Source organism: Panthera tigris, chromosome D2 (genome assembly GCF_018350195.1).
Source record: "Panthera tigris isolate Pti1 chromosome D2, P.tigris_Pti1_mat1.1, whole genome shotgun sequence".
NCBI lineage: Eukaryota > Metazoa > Chordata > Mammalia > Carnivora > Felidae > Panthera > Panthera tigris.
Window position 1 is genome coordinate 30,473,176 of NC_056670.1, and position 13,938 is coordinate 30,487,113.

The 13,938-nt window shown below is 54.0% G+C and overlaps 1 protein-coding gene across 2 annotated transcripts; it reads right to left on the reverse strand.

Moving 5' to 3' along the window:
* Nucleotides 1–4,710: 4,710 nt before the first annotated feature.
* TYSND1 (trypsin like peroxisomal matrix peptidase 1) lies at nucleotides 4,711–11,585 on the reverse strand. 2 transcript variants are annotated; one of them, XM_042960783.1, is made up of 4 exons: nucleotides 10,268–11,585; nucleotides 8,364–8,494; nucleotides 7,175–7,360; nucleotides 4,711–5,028 (listed from the first exon to the last, which is right to left on the reverse strand). In XM_042960783.1, exons 1-4 carry the CDS (start codon nucleotides 11,443–11,445, stop codon nucleotides 4,811–4,813), a joined length of 1,713 nt encoding a protein of 570 aa, XP_042816717.1. In that variant the 5' UTR covers nucleotides 11,446–11,585; the 3' UTR covers nucleotides 4,711–4,810. The 2 variants fall into 2 exon arrangements, with proteins under 2 accessions (XP_042816717.1, XP_042816718.1); XM_042960784.1 differs by lacking the exons at nucleotides 4,711–5,028; nucleotides 7,175–7,360 and adding an exon at nucleotides 7,484–7,562.
* Between the last annotated feature and the right edge of the window lie 2,353 nt (nucleotides 11,586–13,938).

The window sequence follows — 13,938 nt, forward strand, 5'->3', positions numbered from 1 at the left end:
GGTGGACAGACTGTCTCACGTCACAGAATCTAAGAGAAGGGAGCATTGCTGGCTCTCAGTCATGAGTTCAGATTTCCTGACAACAGGTGACTTGGCTGCTGGCCCCCCAGGGCTGGGAGGAGCTCCAGGGTACTGGGGTCAACCAGGGGCTGGGAGAAACAGACGACGTATCCCCACTGGAGGAAGAGGCGACCCTTAACCCTGGCAAACCCAGTGAGTGTTTTCCTTCTTCTGTGCTTCCAGCTGAATTCATAAGCCTCAAAAGACAGGAGGAATCTGTTTCTTCATCTTTCCCCCAAAATGTGGCTTGGTTATAGTGCTTCCAGCTGGGGACAGACTACATTCACGAGGGTAGCTTCTACTACGTGACAAAGAGACCCCCAAATCTAATGGCTCAAATACAAAAGAAGTGCTTTTCTTGCCTGGGTAGCAACACCAGGCCTATGGGCTGCACACAGTCATCCAGGGACCAGACAGACAGAGGCCATCTTTAACAAGAGGCTTCCAAGGTCTCTTTTAGGGGTCACCTCCATTCCCACCAGGGGAAGGGGTTAGTACACAGAGGTTGTTCTAGCGAGGCCTGGAAGTGGTGCACCTCCCTTCTGCTTTCATGCCGTGAGCTGGAACTCATGGACACACCTGTGAGAGTGGCCACGAAATGCAGTCTAGCACATACCCAGGAGGAAGAGGGACGCTGGTGAGCTAGGTCTTAGCCTCCCTGGTTTTCTTCCTGTGCCTCTGCTTGTCTCTTCTCAGCCCCCTTGCAGGCTCCCACTCTGCCTCTGTCCTGTAAACACTGGTGGCCCCAGGCCCTCACTGCACCTACATCCACAGCTTCAGCTGACAGCAGCCTGGGGTGCAATCCAGACAGCAGTGTAGGTCTTCTCCCAGCCTAAATGAACCCACCCTGACCGTGGCTGCTCTGAAAACACGGCCCCAGCTGTAGCAAGGCATGAGAAGATGATGGGCCCAATCGGATAATCTGCTTTCTGGCATTTATTGACGAAATCTGAAAGTGGGGCATGTGATAAGGAGAGCCAGAGATCAAAGCGCATGGACAGAAGGGCCAGAAAGGTCTGGATGGCCAATTGCAAACTGAGCTTACAAGGAAGGAGAGACTGAGTGCAGAGGAGGCAGAAGAGGGAGGACAGGGGTGCCTGGGGGGTTCCATTGGTTACGTGTCTGACTCTTGATTTCGGCTTAGGTCATGATCTCACGGTTCACGAGTTCAAGTCCCACACCAGGCTCTGTGCTGACAGTGCAGAACTTGCTTGGGATTTTCTCCCTCACTCGTGCTCTCTCTCTCTCTCTCTCTCTCAAAAATAAATTAAATAAACTTAAAGAAAAAAGAAGAGAGGGAACAAAGCAGAGAGGATGCTGACTCTTGGTTTCAGCTCAGGTCATGGCCTCATGGTTCATGGGTTCGAGCCCCACATCAGGCTCTGTGCTGACCATGTGGAGCCTGCTTGGGATTCGCTCCCTCTGCCCTTCCCCCACTTGTGCTGTCTCTGTCTCTCTCAAAATAAATAAATAGACTTAAAAAAAAGAAAGATTCTGTCTCTTTCCCCCCCACCCCTCCCCCTCTTGCATTCTTCCTCTCTCTCTCTCTCTCTCTCAAAAAAAAAAAAAAAAGAACATCACAGGAGCATTTGGCAAAAGTGGAAGGGGGTGGCTGGGTGAAGGGTGTATGGGGATTCTTGCAACTTTATGTTGAAATTGTTTCAAAATAAAATTATTTTTTATTTATTATTTTTTTATATAAAAATTTTTTTAACGTTTATTTATTTTTGAGACAGAGAGAGACAGAGCATGAACGGGGGAGAGGCAGAGAGAGAGGGAGACACAGAATTGGAAGCAGGCTCCAGGCTCTGAGCCATCGGCCCAGGGCCCGACACGGGGCTTGAACTCACGGACCGCGAGATCGTGACCTGAGCTGAAGTCGGACGCTTAACCGGCTGAGCCACCCAGGCGCCCCCCAAAATAAAATTAGTTTTTAAAGAGAAGCAGGAATATCTCCTCTCTCTCTTCCCCCATCCACCCACCAGTTACAGAGAACATGACAGGAGACTCTGAGGTCCCAGATCAGTGACAGAAGCAGCAGAGGGAAGGGGCCTAGGTCCCTCGACCGCTATTGCATAAAAGCCTCCCTTCCCTTCCTAGTCAGGTACACTACTCTGGGCTTTACGCGGGCAATAAACTTCTACTGTCTGAAGCCACTGAGCTGGGGGACGGGGTGGTGGGGGGGAGCTTTTACTACATTATCCTAACTCAACAGCTGGCTCCACTTCTCTGCATGAGGTCCCACAGACACTCCAAGGAAACAGCTGGTCCCTAACCTTGCTAGCCATTCATTATTGTCCTAGTCAGGAATTCAGGCACCGTTTGCCTTTTCTTCTCTCTCTCTGCGTTGGCCCGCACGCAGTCTGTGCCACCTCCTGTGCCCTGGCTTTGGTTTTCGCCATGCCCGGCAGTCCTGCTTCAGCCGTCTTCTCCCTCCCCTGGGCCAGTGGAGCTGGTTCCCCAGTCCCGCTCCTTCCGGACTCCCCTCCACTCAGCGCTGCCAGAACACACGTGTGGTTTCACACTTCTGCATCCCAGTTCCCGCTGCTCTCAACCTGGAACGCCGTCCCCATTTCCTGCCCTCCTTCTGGGGTTCGGCTCCTAAGACACCTAGATGAGGCTTTGCCTCATCCCCCCCTCCCTGGGCCCGAGGACACAGCCTTCCACCTGAGCGGCCAGAGCTGCCCTGCTCGTCACGCTAATGGGCTGGCACACCAGTCTCCCCAGAACACTGGGCTCCTGGGTGCCCACTGGAATGCATCGTTCCCTCCCCCTCTCAGTTAAGTCAGACCTCAGCCCTCACCCCCTGCTTCCGTTAATTTACTGTGGACTGACTTTGCCCCCTGGGCCATTCCTACTCTGTGAAGGGGAGAATGACAATCACAGGAGGTGGTCACATAAAGGCCGCCCAGAGTTGGCACTCCACAGGTAGATGTTAGAAGCCAAGCACTGCCAGCAATTCTCACTGCTGAGAATTAGCCCCCCAGTCATCCCCCAAAAGGTATTCAACCTGTCAGTGACTTCATTTTTTGAGGGCCTACCTGTGCAGGGCCCTGGGTACATAGTACATGTTTTGACTTGTAGGGTTGGTCTTAGCTCCTCAGGGCTGCCTTGGTCTCATTGATAACTTTGAACTCCCCAACCCACCCCCAGGGCCCAGGACAGGCCTGGACACATCCCGGACACTCTGTAAACACTTGCTGCCAGGCCAAGATCCCCACCTTCCAGGCTCTGCAAGCCCCACCCAGTGCTGACTGGTGCCAGTCAGGACCAGAGGCCAGGTTCAGTCTGACACAAGAGTATGCCATGAGCCAATGCAAGCTGGTGCAGCCACTCTGGAAAACAGTATGGAGGTTCCTCAAAAAACTAAAAATAGAACTACCCTACGACCCAGCAATTGCGCTACTAGGCATTTATCCACGGGATACAGGCGTGCTGTTTCGAAGGGACACAGGTACCCCATGTTATTATAGCAGCGCTATCAACAATAGCCAAAGTATGCAAAGAGCCTAAATGTCCATCTACAGATGAATGGATAAAGAAGATGTGGTATATATATACAATGGAGCATTACTCGGCAATCAAAAAGAATGAAATCTTGCCATTTGCAACTACGTGGATGGAACTAGAGGGTATTATGCTAAGTGAAATTAGTCAGTCAGAGAAAGATAAATATCATATGACTTCACTCGTATGAGGACTTTAAGAGACAAAACAGATGAACATAAGGGAAGGGAAGCAAAAACAATATGAAAACAGGGAGGGGGACAAAACAGAAGAGACTCCTATAATATGGAGAACAAACTGAGGGTTGCTGGAGGGGGTGTGGGAGGGGGGATGGGCTAAACGGGTGAGGGGCATTAAGGAAGCTACTCCTGAAATCATTGTTGCACTAGATGCTAACTAATTTGGATGTAAATTTTAAAAAATTAAAAATTAAAAATTAAATTAAATTAAAAAAAAAAGTATGCCATGAGCTCACACCCCAACTGAGAAAGGAGGAAAGAAAAGGTGTATTTCTGTGCCTGATGGTTTCCTACTCCCAGGGCAACTTTCAAAACATAGAAGAAAAAAAGAGAACCTGCTAGATAGAAGTAGAGATTTTCTTCTATATGTCCTCTTTATTCCCAATCCCCAACTAGACACATTTTCCCCTGTGAGATCCCTGAGGCCCATTTTATGGGCTGAAAAGTAAAGGCACTGTGTCAGAGCGTCCCTGGAGGTCAGTGACACTCAACATATGAAGACCCACAAATCCTAACTTTCAGAGACTCCACCTAGAGGTGCAGTAGAACAGAAAGATTTTCTTTTCCTCTTGTCTTTGGTCTTCAGAGCAGGCCTTTCTGAGGAAGCCCCAGCCCCAGGGAAGCAGGTGCTCCTGGTGGCCAGCGGCCATCAGGAGACAGGGAACAGACGCAGAGCCAGGACTGGGCCTGCCTTCCAGCCAGCACCTGTCCCTCAGGACCAGGGCTGTTGGGCAGCTGGACGGGGCTCCCCAGAAGGAGAAATAACAGAGTTTAGTGCCAGGGGGCAGAGAGAGGTGAGGGCTCCAAAAAGCACCCCCAAACAGGCTTCCAGGTTGGAGACCCATGGGGCCGAAGGGAAGTTTGGTCCAGACTCCAGAGCCGAACGAGATGGGTGGGGATGGGGAGGCAGCCCAGCTGGGGTGTGCCCGGGCAGGGTCCTGAGGCCACTACCCTCAGCTCATCCTGTGGCATAACATGGTGGCTCTTCTCTCCAGAGGGCTGGCTCACAGCTTGCTCCGCGGGGCCTCCGCCAGCGGCCGCTGCAGCCGCCACACCACCCTCACTGGCTCAGTGGCGCTGTCCAGCTCCCGGAGGCCGCCCAGGTCACCCGTCTGACCATACCGCCGCAGGGCTGGCTGGAGCACCGTGATGGGAATGCTGAAGTTCAGGTGAGGGTAGGTGGCCCCTGTATTATTGTCCCGGGTGTTGCTGGCCACGATGCCTGTTGAGGAGTCCAAGAGGAAAGAGGGGATGAGCCAGAGGGCACACGGATGGGAAGTGAGGCCCTCGGACCACCGGGGGCTTGAACCCCCCTCATAGTGACAGACACCCAGCCTCCTTCATGGCCTCTGGCTCCCACACCCCAGTGCCCCTTCCCCGTTTTACTCTCTCCTTAACTGTCAGTACCTAACAGACAATGTTGCACTTCCTTTGTGACCTTTCTCTCCACCTAGTAGCGGCCCCACGGGCTTTGCTCAGGCAGGCTCCCCAGTGCCTGGTGCAGGGTCGCCACTCAACAAATACTTGTTGACTGACTAAGTGAATCAGACCCCCATGCAAGTTTTTTGTTTGGCCTGCTCAGTGCACGTGGATGTGTGTGCATGTGGATGTGTTTTGTCGTTGTCGTCGCTTTTAATTTTAAGTAGGCTCCGCGGGTTTGAACTCACGGCCTCAAGATCAAGAGTCACATGCTCGACGAGGGAGCCAGCCAAGCCCCCTTCCGGATGTACTTTTTTAGGCTTACAGGAGCCTTGCCAGAACGGTACAGAGTCCCTGTACAACCTTCATCTAGCTTCTCCTCATGTCACTGCAAAAAAACAACGATCGAAACCAGGAAATTAACCTTGGAACAATGCTGTTCACTGACGTGCAGAACGCATTTGGATTTCACCAGTGATTCCATGAATGCTTTTTCTATTCCAGGATCTAATCCAGGGTCCCAGAAGCGTCTAGCTATCATGCCTCCTGGGTCAGTTTCAGTCTTTCCCTATCTTTCGTGGCCGTGACACTTAGAGGAGTACAGGTTACTTACTCTGCAGGACGTCCCTCAATGTGGGGTTACCGGATGTTTTCTCCTAAGGTTAAGGTTTTCCAAGATTGAAAATGCCGTCCCGTGCCCTTCTCAGGGCACCCTGTCAGGAGGTGCGTGATGTCCAAAAGCATTTCTTGAGACGCTAACCTTGATCACTTGGCTAAGGTGGTGTATCTGCCAGGTTTCTCTATTGCAGGCTTACTGTTTTCCCTCTTGTACGAAATATTTTAGGATCAGGCAAATATCCTCGTTTCTACTTTCCATTCATCGGTGGGTCCTGCCCGCAGCAATTCCTTCTGTGGTGTCCTAACAGTGATTTTCTACTTCCCTCATTTCTTCTACATTTATCACCTGGAATTCTTCTGTCAGGAAGAGCTGTCACTTGTCTCCATTGCAAGATGCATTCAGTTATCGATGTAAGTGTGGACTCAGATACTCACTCTTTTCTTTGAGTTACCATCCAACCCTATCGCTGTGTGGTTTGCGGCTCAAGTTGTTCTCCTGGGAGCTCCTTCAAGTCAGCTCTTCATTCGTCACACATCTGATGTGCCGATCACTCTGTTGTTAGCCTTTCCTTCCTCTCCAGCACCACTAGGTGCTCTGGGCTCATCTTGGATCTTCCCTGCCTGAGCCCGGGAGTGAGTCAGTTCCTGGCGCCTTTTATTAGAGGAACCAAGGTCTGGGTTCTCGGTGTGGTCATCACAACTGGGGTGTCACTGCTTCTAGCCCCTCTCAGCAGACAGAGCTAGATTTTTTACACACACGCACACGTACCCGCCAACTCATGCCTGCACATGTATCTATACTTATGTCCGTATCCACGTATCAGTATATGTGCAAATCAAAAGATCTAACGACCCCATATTAAACAAACAAAAAGGTTTACCGTTGCTAGTAAAAAAATTGCAGAATCAAGCAATGTTAGGCCCACATTCCTATGGAAGGAGGCGCCAATGTGCTGCAGCCGAGTGGTGTTCACCCCGGTTCACCCCTGACCCTCCATCCCGGCCGTCTTCACTCACTCATCCATTCGTTTACCTGTGACTCTTGGATGAACCCAACTCCTGAGTTTCATAGATTAACTAAGATTAAGCGACTTACCTAAGGCGGAGAAGGAACTAGACCTCAGATCTCTTCCCTCCCTGCTCAGCATCCGCTCCTCTCCACTCCCAGGAGCACAAGTGCCCGAAAACCTTGGCTAACTGCCTCTTGGGCGTAAGGCCCACCATCTTCCCGGGCCGAGGGTGGCTCCCGGGGGCTGCACGCCCGGCCCTCACTAGATGGGACTGAGGCTCTGGCAGGGGAGGGGCTGGGAGAGGGCCAAGGAGCTGGTTACCCAGGAGGTCTCCTGTGCGGGTGGAGAAGAGGGGTCCCCCGCTGGAGCCGCCATGCACGGCACACGTGGTCTGTAGCATCACCGGCGTGTCATCCACCTGCACCACAGCTGACAGGATGCCCGAGGTCACCGAGGGCCCGCAAGCCTGGCCGAAGACGCCGAAGCCCACCACGCTGACAGCTTCGCCTGCCAGGGAGGAAAGGAGGGTGAAGCTGGGGAGCCGTCTCTGCCTCTCCAAAGTTCCGAACGCTCTCTGCCCTTCAGGCTGCTGTGAAGATACTCCTACCTCCGGGAGTCTGCCCCAGGTCCCCACTGGACTTCCGCTGATCTCCCAGCACCTGCTCACCACTTGTCCTCAGCATCAGACTACTCTCCAGCCTTCATTTCCCTGCGGGACCAGTTAGTTACTTTTTAGGGTTCCTGGCACCCACCCCGGTGCTCAGTCAACGCTCGTGAAATTAACACCCATCTCCTCCTCGGACTAAGGAGCCTTGGTGAAAAAAGGAGCGGTGATGAGGGCTCCAGGCTGCCCTCCAACTGCCTTTACCGAGTGCTCTGAACGCACAGGGCATGCGGCTAGATGCTTTACGGGCCACGTCTCACCGCACTCCTCGCAATGCCCGGGAGTAGGGAGCGCTATCCCCATTTTACAGATGTGAAAACTGAGGCAGAGGATACTCAGTTGCCTGTCCGAGGACACAGGGCTAGCAAGTGGCAGAAGAGACGCCAGCGTAGAGAGCTTGTGGCCTCTGCTGTTCCATCACGCCGCATCTGCACAGTGAGGCCTCTGGAACTTCCAAGGCGGCGTGCCCCGCCAGTGGAGCCTCAAGAGGGCAACCCCGCTCTGGCCAGCCGGCAGGAGCCCCCAAGCTCAGCCGCTCCACATGACACTGCTGCAGGGCCGCAGGCAAGAGGGGTGCCCTACGCTTCGGCAAGGATTCCCCCTGCCCCCCGGGACCGGGGGCATGCCGGGCACAAGCAGAGAAGCCTCCAAGAGCAACTCCAGCCAAGGCCCTGAAACCAGGATGATTTCATGCCAGCTTGACGCCACCCTGCCCCACGCCTCCAGCAGGGGTGGGGCAGGGGGCCTGCCTGGGGGACTGGCCCCCCGATCTAGAGGGTTAGAATGTCCAACACTGACTGTGCTTCCTGAGGTCCGCCCCACACCAGAAGCCCTCTCGTCCTTTACCTTCGTGGAAATGCTCGGCAGGCACCGGCAGGGAGACATCGGGTAGGTCCTCCTCCAGGCTCACCACCGCTATGTCGTAGGGCGATGTCTCCTGGGTGGCAAATACCACTTGTCCCCAGATGGCAGCACTCCTGGGAGCAAGGGAAACAAAATGACAGGCTCGCACGCTGACCCGTGAGTACGGGGAGGAAGCAAGGGGATGAGAGTGACAGTAAAAACACGGACTTGGGAGCCCAAAGATGTGGCATCAGCCCCGAACCGTACCAGGCCGGCACATGTGGGCACGTCACCTGGCCATCCTGTGGTACTTCCAAATGTGCATCGCCCACCGTAACGTACTTCTCCACTAGCTTCCTGCACTTCACCGGGTTTCCTGAACACCTGACACCTGGAGAGCACTGCAGGCCAGGGCTGCTGTGAATGCTCTGGGCACATCATCTCCTTTAGTTCTCCCAGCAGCCCTCAGAGCTAGGCGCTGCGATCATCGCCGTTTTTTTTTTTTTTTTTTTTTTATCATCGCCATTTTAAATGGTGCATTTGAGGGCCAAGAGAGGTTGAGTAACTTTCTCAAGGTCACACAATAGGTGGCAGAAGCCAGGGCAAACATTCCCAGTGTTCTCCTTCACTGCCTCACTTGAGGCAAACAATGCTGCCAGTCCTGTGTCCCCGTTTACACACATAAATGCTAGCACATCTGCAGCTCTTACTGTGGGCCGGGCTCTGTTCCAAGACTTCACATGTCAATTCACGGAAAGGCAGCTTAGACTGACTTGCCCAGGTTCACACAGGGGCTCCCCACTACATACTCTGCAGGGATAGCTTCCAGGGGACCTGGTGGGTTCCCTAGAAGCAAGAGTATGTGTGTGGTGAAGACGGGGCAGAGGATGGGGCACCACACATACAGGGAAGTCCTCATTATCAGTCTTCCTTACAAAGTCACGGCTGTCCTGTTGGCCACCAGTGGAGACCCTACGGCGAAGCTGGGCTGGGTTAACCCTGGAAATTCGGTAGAGGGATCTGGAAAGGCCCGGGCTGCGTGGCTAGGCTGAGGTAAGTACAGAACTTCAGGCATTAACACCAAGGTGCTATACTGCTCTGCTCCTGCCTAAGTTAAGTGCCTGGGACTACAGCAGAAATAGAACAGGTATTAGGAAAACACAAGCCAGGAAGCCAAGGCTGCTGAGCAACTGGAGGTAAAGGAGGGCAAGAGTGCTTTTCCCTGCAGAGAGGGAACAAACGGCTGAAGTCCCAACCCGGCCGCCAGGATCACCCAAAGACTGTTCAAAATACATCTGTGTGCTTGACCTCACTCCCACATTCTAATTAGGTGGAGCCCGACACCCGTCATTTTTGTCCAGCTGGGAAGATCTGTTTAAGATCTAAGAGAGCAATCAAGTAAGAGTAACAGCCCCCTCTCATCACCCCAGGAAGGCAGCAGCCTGGGCCTCTGGGACTTCACTACCGCTTTCAGGGGAGAAAGAACAGGGCTAGGAAGTCTGCATTCAAGGAGCCAGTGCTGTGTGCCTGCTCTAAGAGCAGTCAGATTTCAGAAAGAAAACAGGCTGGGCGGGAGGGGGGCGGGAGACCGAGGGGACAGGGTGCTAAAAGATGCCTAGTCAGAGACGCTGTGACTTCCCACAGTTCCCCAATGTAGAGTTGCTCAGCATCTTGCCCAAGCCCCATTCACTGCGCGCCACCACCCCCCCTGCCCCCCGCCAGGAAGGAGGCCCAGAACCCCCTAGGCTAGGGTTCTGAATGCCAAGGATGAGGGGAGGGACTCAGGTCTCTACCCACACTACACCATCAAAGCATCATCGTGATGCCAGAAGGCCTCCCTAATCTTCAGAGTTCCGCTCTGAGACCGGCTGAGGGGGCAGAGGTGGGGCAACCTTGCAGGGCCTTACTTGGGGGGCGTGACGCGCACCAGGACCCTGGCCGCTTCCCGAGGGGCCACATGCCGGCAGGTCACCACGAGGCGGGGCGCCACGGCCACTCCAGAGCCCCAGACGGTGCCGCACTCCACCAGCACGGCCGCAGCTGCCCACGGGGGCCCTGGGTCTCGGAGGGTCAGGCCCCATGGGGCGCTCAGCTCCTGCGGCAGGAGGGCTGCCAGGGCATCGGTGCCGGGGCACAGGCTGCCCAGCGCGGCTCTGGCGGCACGCAGGAGAGGGGCGGCGGCGCAGAGCAGCGTGAGGCCCACCCACTCGCGGGCCTTCCAGCAGAGGGGCGCGGCCACCAGCGCCACCAGCGCCCCCGCGGGCCGCGCCGCGAACACGCCGCCGCCCTCGGTGCCCGGCAGGCAGCGAGCGTCGGTGAGCAGCAGCGGGCCGGCCGCGTTGCTGAGCACGCCGCGGCTGAGCGTGTTGAGAAAGATGTCCGGGCAGAAGGCCCCGAACGGGGAGCCGCAGGCCAGCAGCGGCGCGCCCTTGGGCACGGCCCCGAGAGGCGCCACGGCCACTGCCGGCCCGCGCTCCCCCTCCTCCTCTTCCTCCTCCTCCTCGGAGTCGGGCCGCACGCGCAGCAGCGCGAACCAGCCCAGCGCTCTCAGCTGATCCTCCTCCTCGTCCTCCGTCACCTCGTCCTCCGGCGCCGCGCTCGCGAAGCGCCACTGCTCCGCCGCCTCGCCCCCGAAGAGGCGAGCGAAGTGGGCCCGGAAGGCCGGGCAGCTCAGCAGCAGCAGCAGCTCGGCGGGCCGCGGGGGCTGCAGGGGCCGCCCGCGGGGTCGGCCCTGAGGGCCTGACTCTGGGCCCGCGCACTGGGGCGTGCACAGCCCCGGGCGGCCCCGCTCCGCGCGGCCTGAGGGGCTCGAGGCTGCGGGACCCCGCTGCACGTGCAGGCGCAGGTCGTCGCCGCAACTGTCGCCGGGCAGGAAGGCGGCGCCGGCCGCGCTCAGCGCCCCGCTCCCGGCCCGCAGGAAGGGGGTGAAAATGCCCCCGTGGCACAGCACCAGGTCCGGGCAGCGGCTCAGGATCACCCCGCTGCAGCTCCACGAGCCGGCCTCGGGCTGCCCGGCCCGGGAAGCGCTCACCACGCAGCCCGCCCGCTCGGCCGCCCTCATGGACGGCCCCCACTGCCGCGCCATGTCCTCTAGGACTGTGCACACGGGGTTTCCAGGGGAACGTGGAAAGCGAGCGAGGAGCCCGGCCGGGACCCCTGATCCCCCGCGGCGCCACCCAAAGCTGGAAAGGAGAGGCGCAAACACTGACTCAGTTCTTCCTTGTCGGGCCTGATTGGCTAGGCCCCAACTGTCGGGCCCGATTGGCTGGGCTTGGGGCCGAGCCCTGATTGGCTGCCCAGACTGACCCCGTCCCTTTCCCCGCCCTCATGGGTTCGGGCCACCTGCTCGACGCAGCGGGAGAAGCTGTCCTGGAAGGTGAGCGTGGGGAGAGTGACCGGCGTGTGGTTTTGCAGGGAGACGGGGCTTGGGCAAGGTGGGATCCCTTCTCTGTTCGTTGGGCTGCAGGAAAAGGAATAGAAATAAGGGCCGACATGCCTAGATTTGCCCATTAAGACAGGACCTGAGTGTCTGTTCAGGTCTGAAACTTCGGCTTCCGACCCCCGGGGTAATAAGGGCAAGGAAATCCTTGACTCCTTGACCAATTTCAGTGATTTGAAATTTTGGAAGTAGGTCCTACAGCGATCCACTAGGTGGCATGCAGCTGACAGGACTACACCTAGGGCCTTTTGATGCTCGGGACAAAACTTACGAAAACGGTTTTCGCAAAATAAAATTGCCCTTTAAAACTATTATGAAGAGTAACCGAAGTCACACTTTAATTTTACAACCCTAACTGTGCGGTATGCACATTTTACATAACATTTATCACCACCACCTAGCGTTCATCTAGGTCAGGGGCCAGACACTTGTTCCGTAAAAGGCCAGAGTGTCAATAGTTCAGGTTTTGCAGGCCACACGTTCCCTTTCAAATACCCAACTAGATTTGTAACATGTGAGAGCTCAAACAATGGGTGGCTGTGTTCAGTAAACTTTCCTCATGGTCACTGAAAGTTGAATTTTATGTGTCATAAAATAGCAACCTCCCCCCCGCCCCCCACAGGCTATACAAAAACAGGCAGCAGCCCAGATTTCAGAAGGTATTTATGTCAGCATTAACAAAAATTATTCAGTTGGTACTTAAACTATAAAACCTTTTTGCCCCAATTTCTGAATAAAATTAATGCTGCTCAGTGTATTCCCAGCCCAAGGGTTAGCGCTTGCAATGGTCCCAGTGACACAAACCTGTTTGAGGGAGTTAAACGATGACCCATTATAGTAGGAGGTGGGACTGAAATTAGCAAGCAGTCTTCCATAGCAGGCACTGTCTTTTGGTTCCCTGACACAGAAGGTGCCTTGATCACAGTAAAATCTAACTATTCCAACTTCCTAGTAATTAAGTTTCTTTCTCTCTAGAGTCCAGTGATTCTCCCTTAATGACACTCAAACCTCCAGCCTGAACTGTTGTGCGTCAGGTTTTTCTGCTTACAGCACATTAGGGTATAGAGTCCTAAGTCAACAGCCAACAGCCAACAGCCAAGGTGAGACCCTTTGAGCGCTGGGCTCACGGACTCAGCAGGTAATTCTCATGTTCCCCTTTAACTCAACAAACAATACATACAAACACACAGACCCCGTGGCATCAATGTAGTAACACGGACGTTAGTTTCAATCACAAGATGCCTCTAATACTTTTAGTACTGGGTCAAAAACAGTATGTTGCATTTTGCTTCCCATTCCATTTGTCCCATTAGTTTTAAAATCTCTTTTGGGCTTTCTAAAAACAAGGCTTCCTGCAAGCCTAGTAAAGGCACAGGCACACATTTCATTCCTTCCGCTATTTTACCAAATGTAGCGCTCAACTGAATCTCTCCAATTCTGTATAAGATGATGAGTGATAAGCAGCCAAACGGGATCCAGTCCTTGCTAGCATGTTAATATGAGATTTTGCTAAAAAGTCCACTACGTGCATCCTATTGCCAAGATGGCCACCAATCCCGGGGTCAGCACATGTTCCAAGCCTCTCAGACGATAACTAAATTCTTTGGATGAAGTGTGTGAATAGGCGTAGCTTTTTTTTCCTCCTGGTAGCAAAACTTGTCTTTCGTATCATCTGTAACTATTTCTTCCTGTAACTAGGAAAAGAACTTCTGCTTTCCCACCTCCAACAAATGTCATGTTCAAACTCAGAACAAGCCAATACAAACAAATAAATAAATAAAATGGAACAGGATAATAAGTTTAACTTTTTATTAAAACGCTTAGGATACAGATTGACCTTCTTTTGTAAATGACTGTTTTACTTTTCCTGAAATAGGACATATATGCACTCTGATAAAACAGAATGAAAAGTCTCAATTCATGGGAGTTCTTGTACAAAGCTCTGATCCTCACTGTTAGGAGACAAGCTCCTCACGTCAGCTTCTTTTGCAACCTTATTAAAGGAACAGTGTTTTCTGTGGAGCAAGAAACAGACGGGTGCCAGTTGACTTTTCAATCTCCTCTTTCTCCAGTGGCCAAAATGCACCACTTTCACAAAGAGCTGCGCTGTGTAGAATCCATAGTTTTCTAGCTTGCTAC

Bases quoted from the DNA above. Each gene is read 5' to 3' on its own strand.
- TYSND1 (XM_042960783.1), bottom strand. From the start codon at position 11,445: ATGGCGCGGCAGTGGGGGCCGTCCATGAGGGCGGCCGAGCGGGCGGGC. The intron at 8,495-10,267 runs GTAAGGCCCTGC...CCTTGCTCCCAG, and splicing joins GTGCGCGTCACGCCCCCCAA to GAGTGCTGCCATCTGGGGAC. The intron at 5,029-7,174 runs GTAACCAGCTCC...ACTCCTCAACAG, and splicing joins CCGCACAGGAGACCTCCTGG to GCATCGTGGCCAGCAACACC.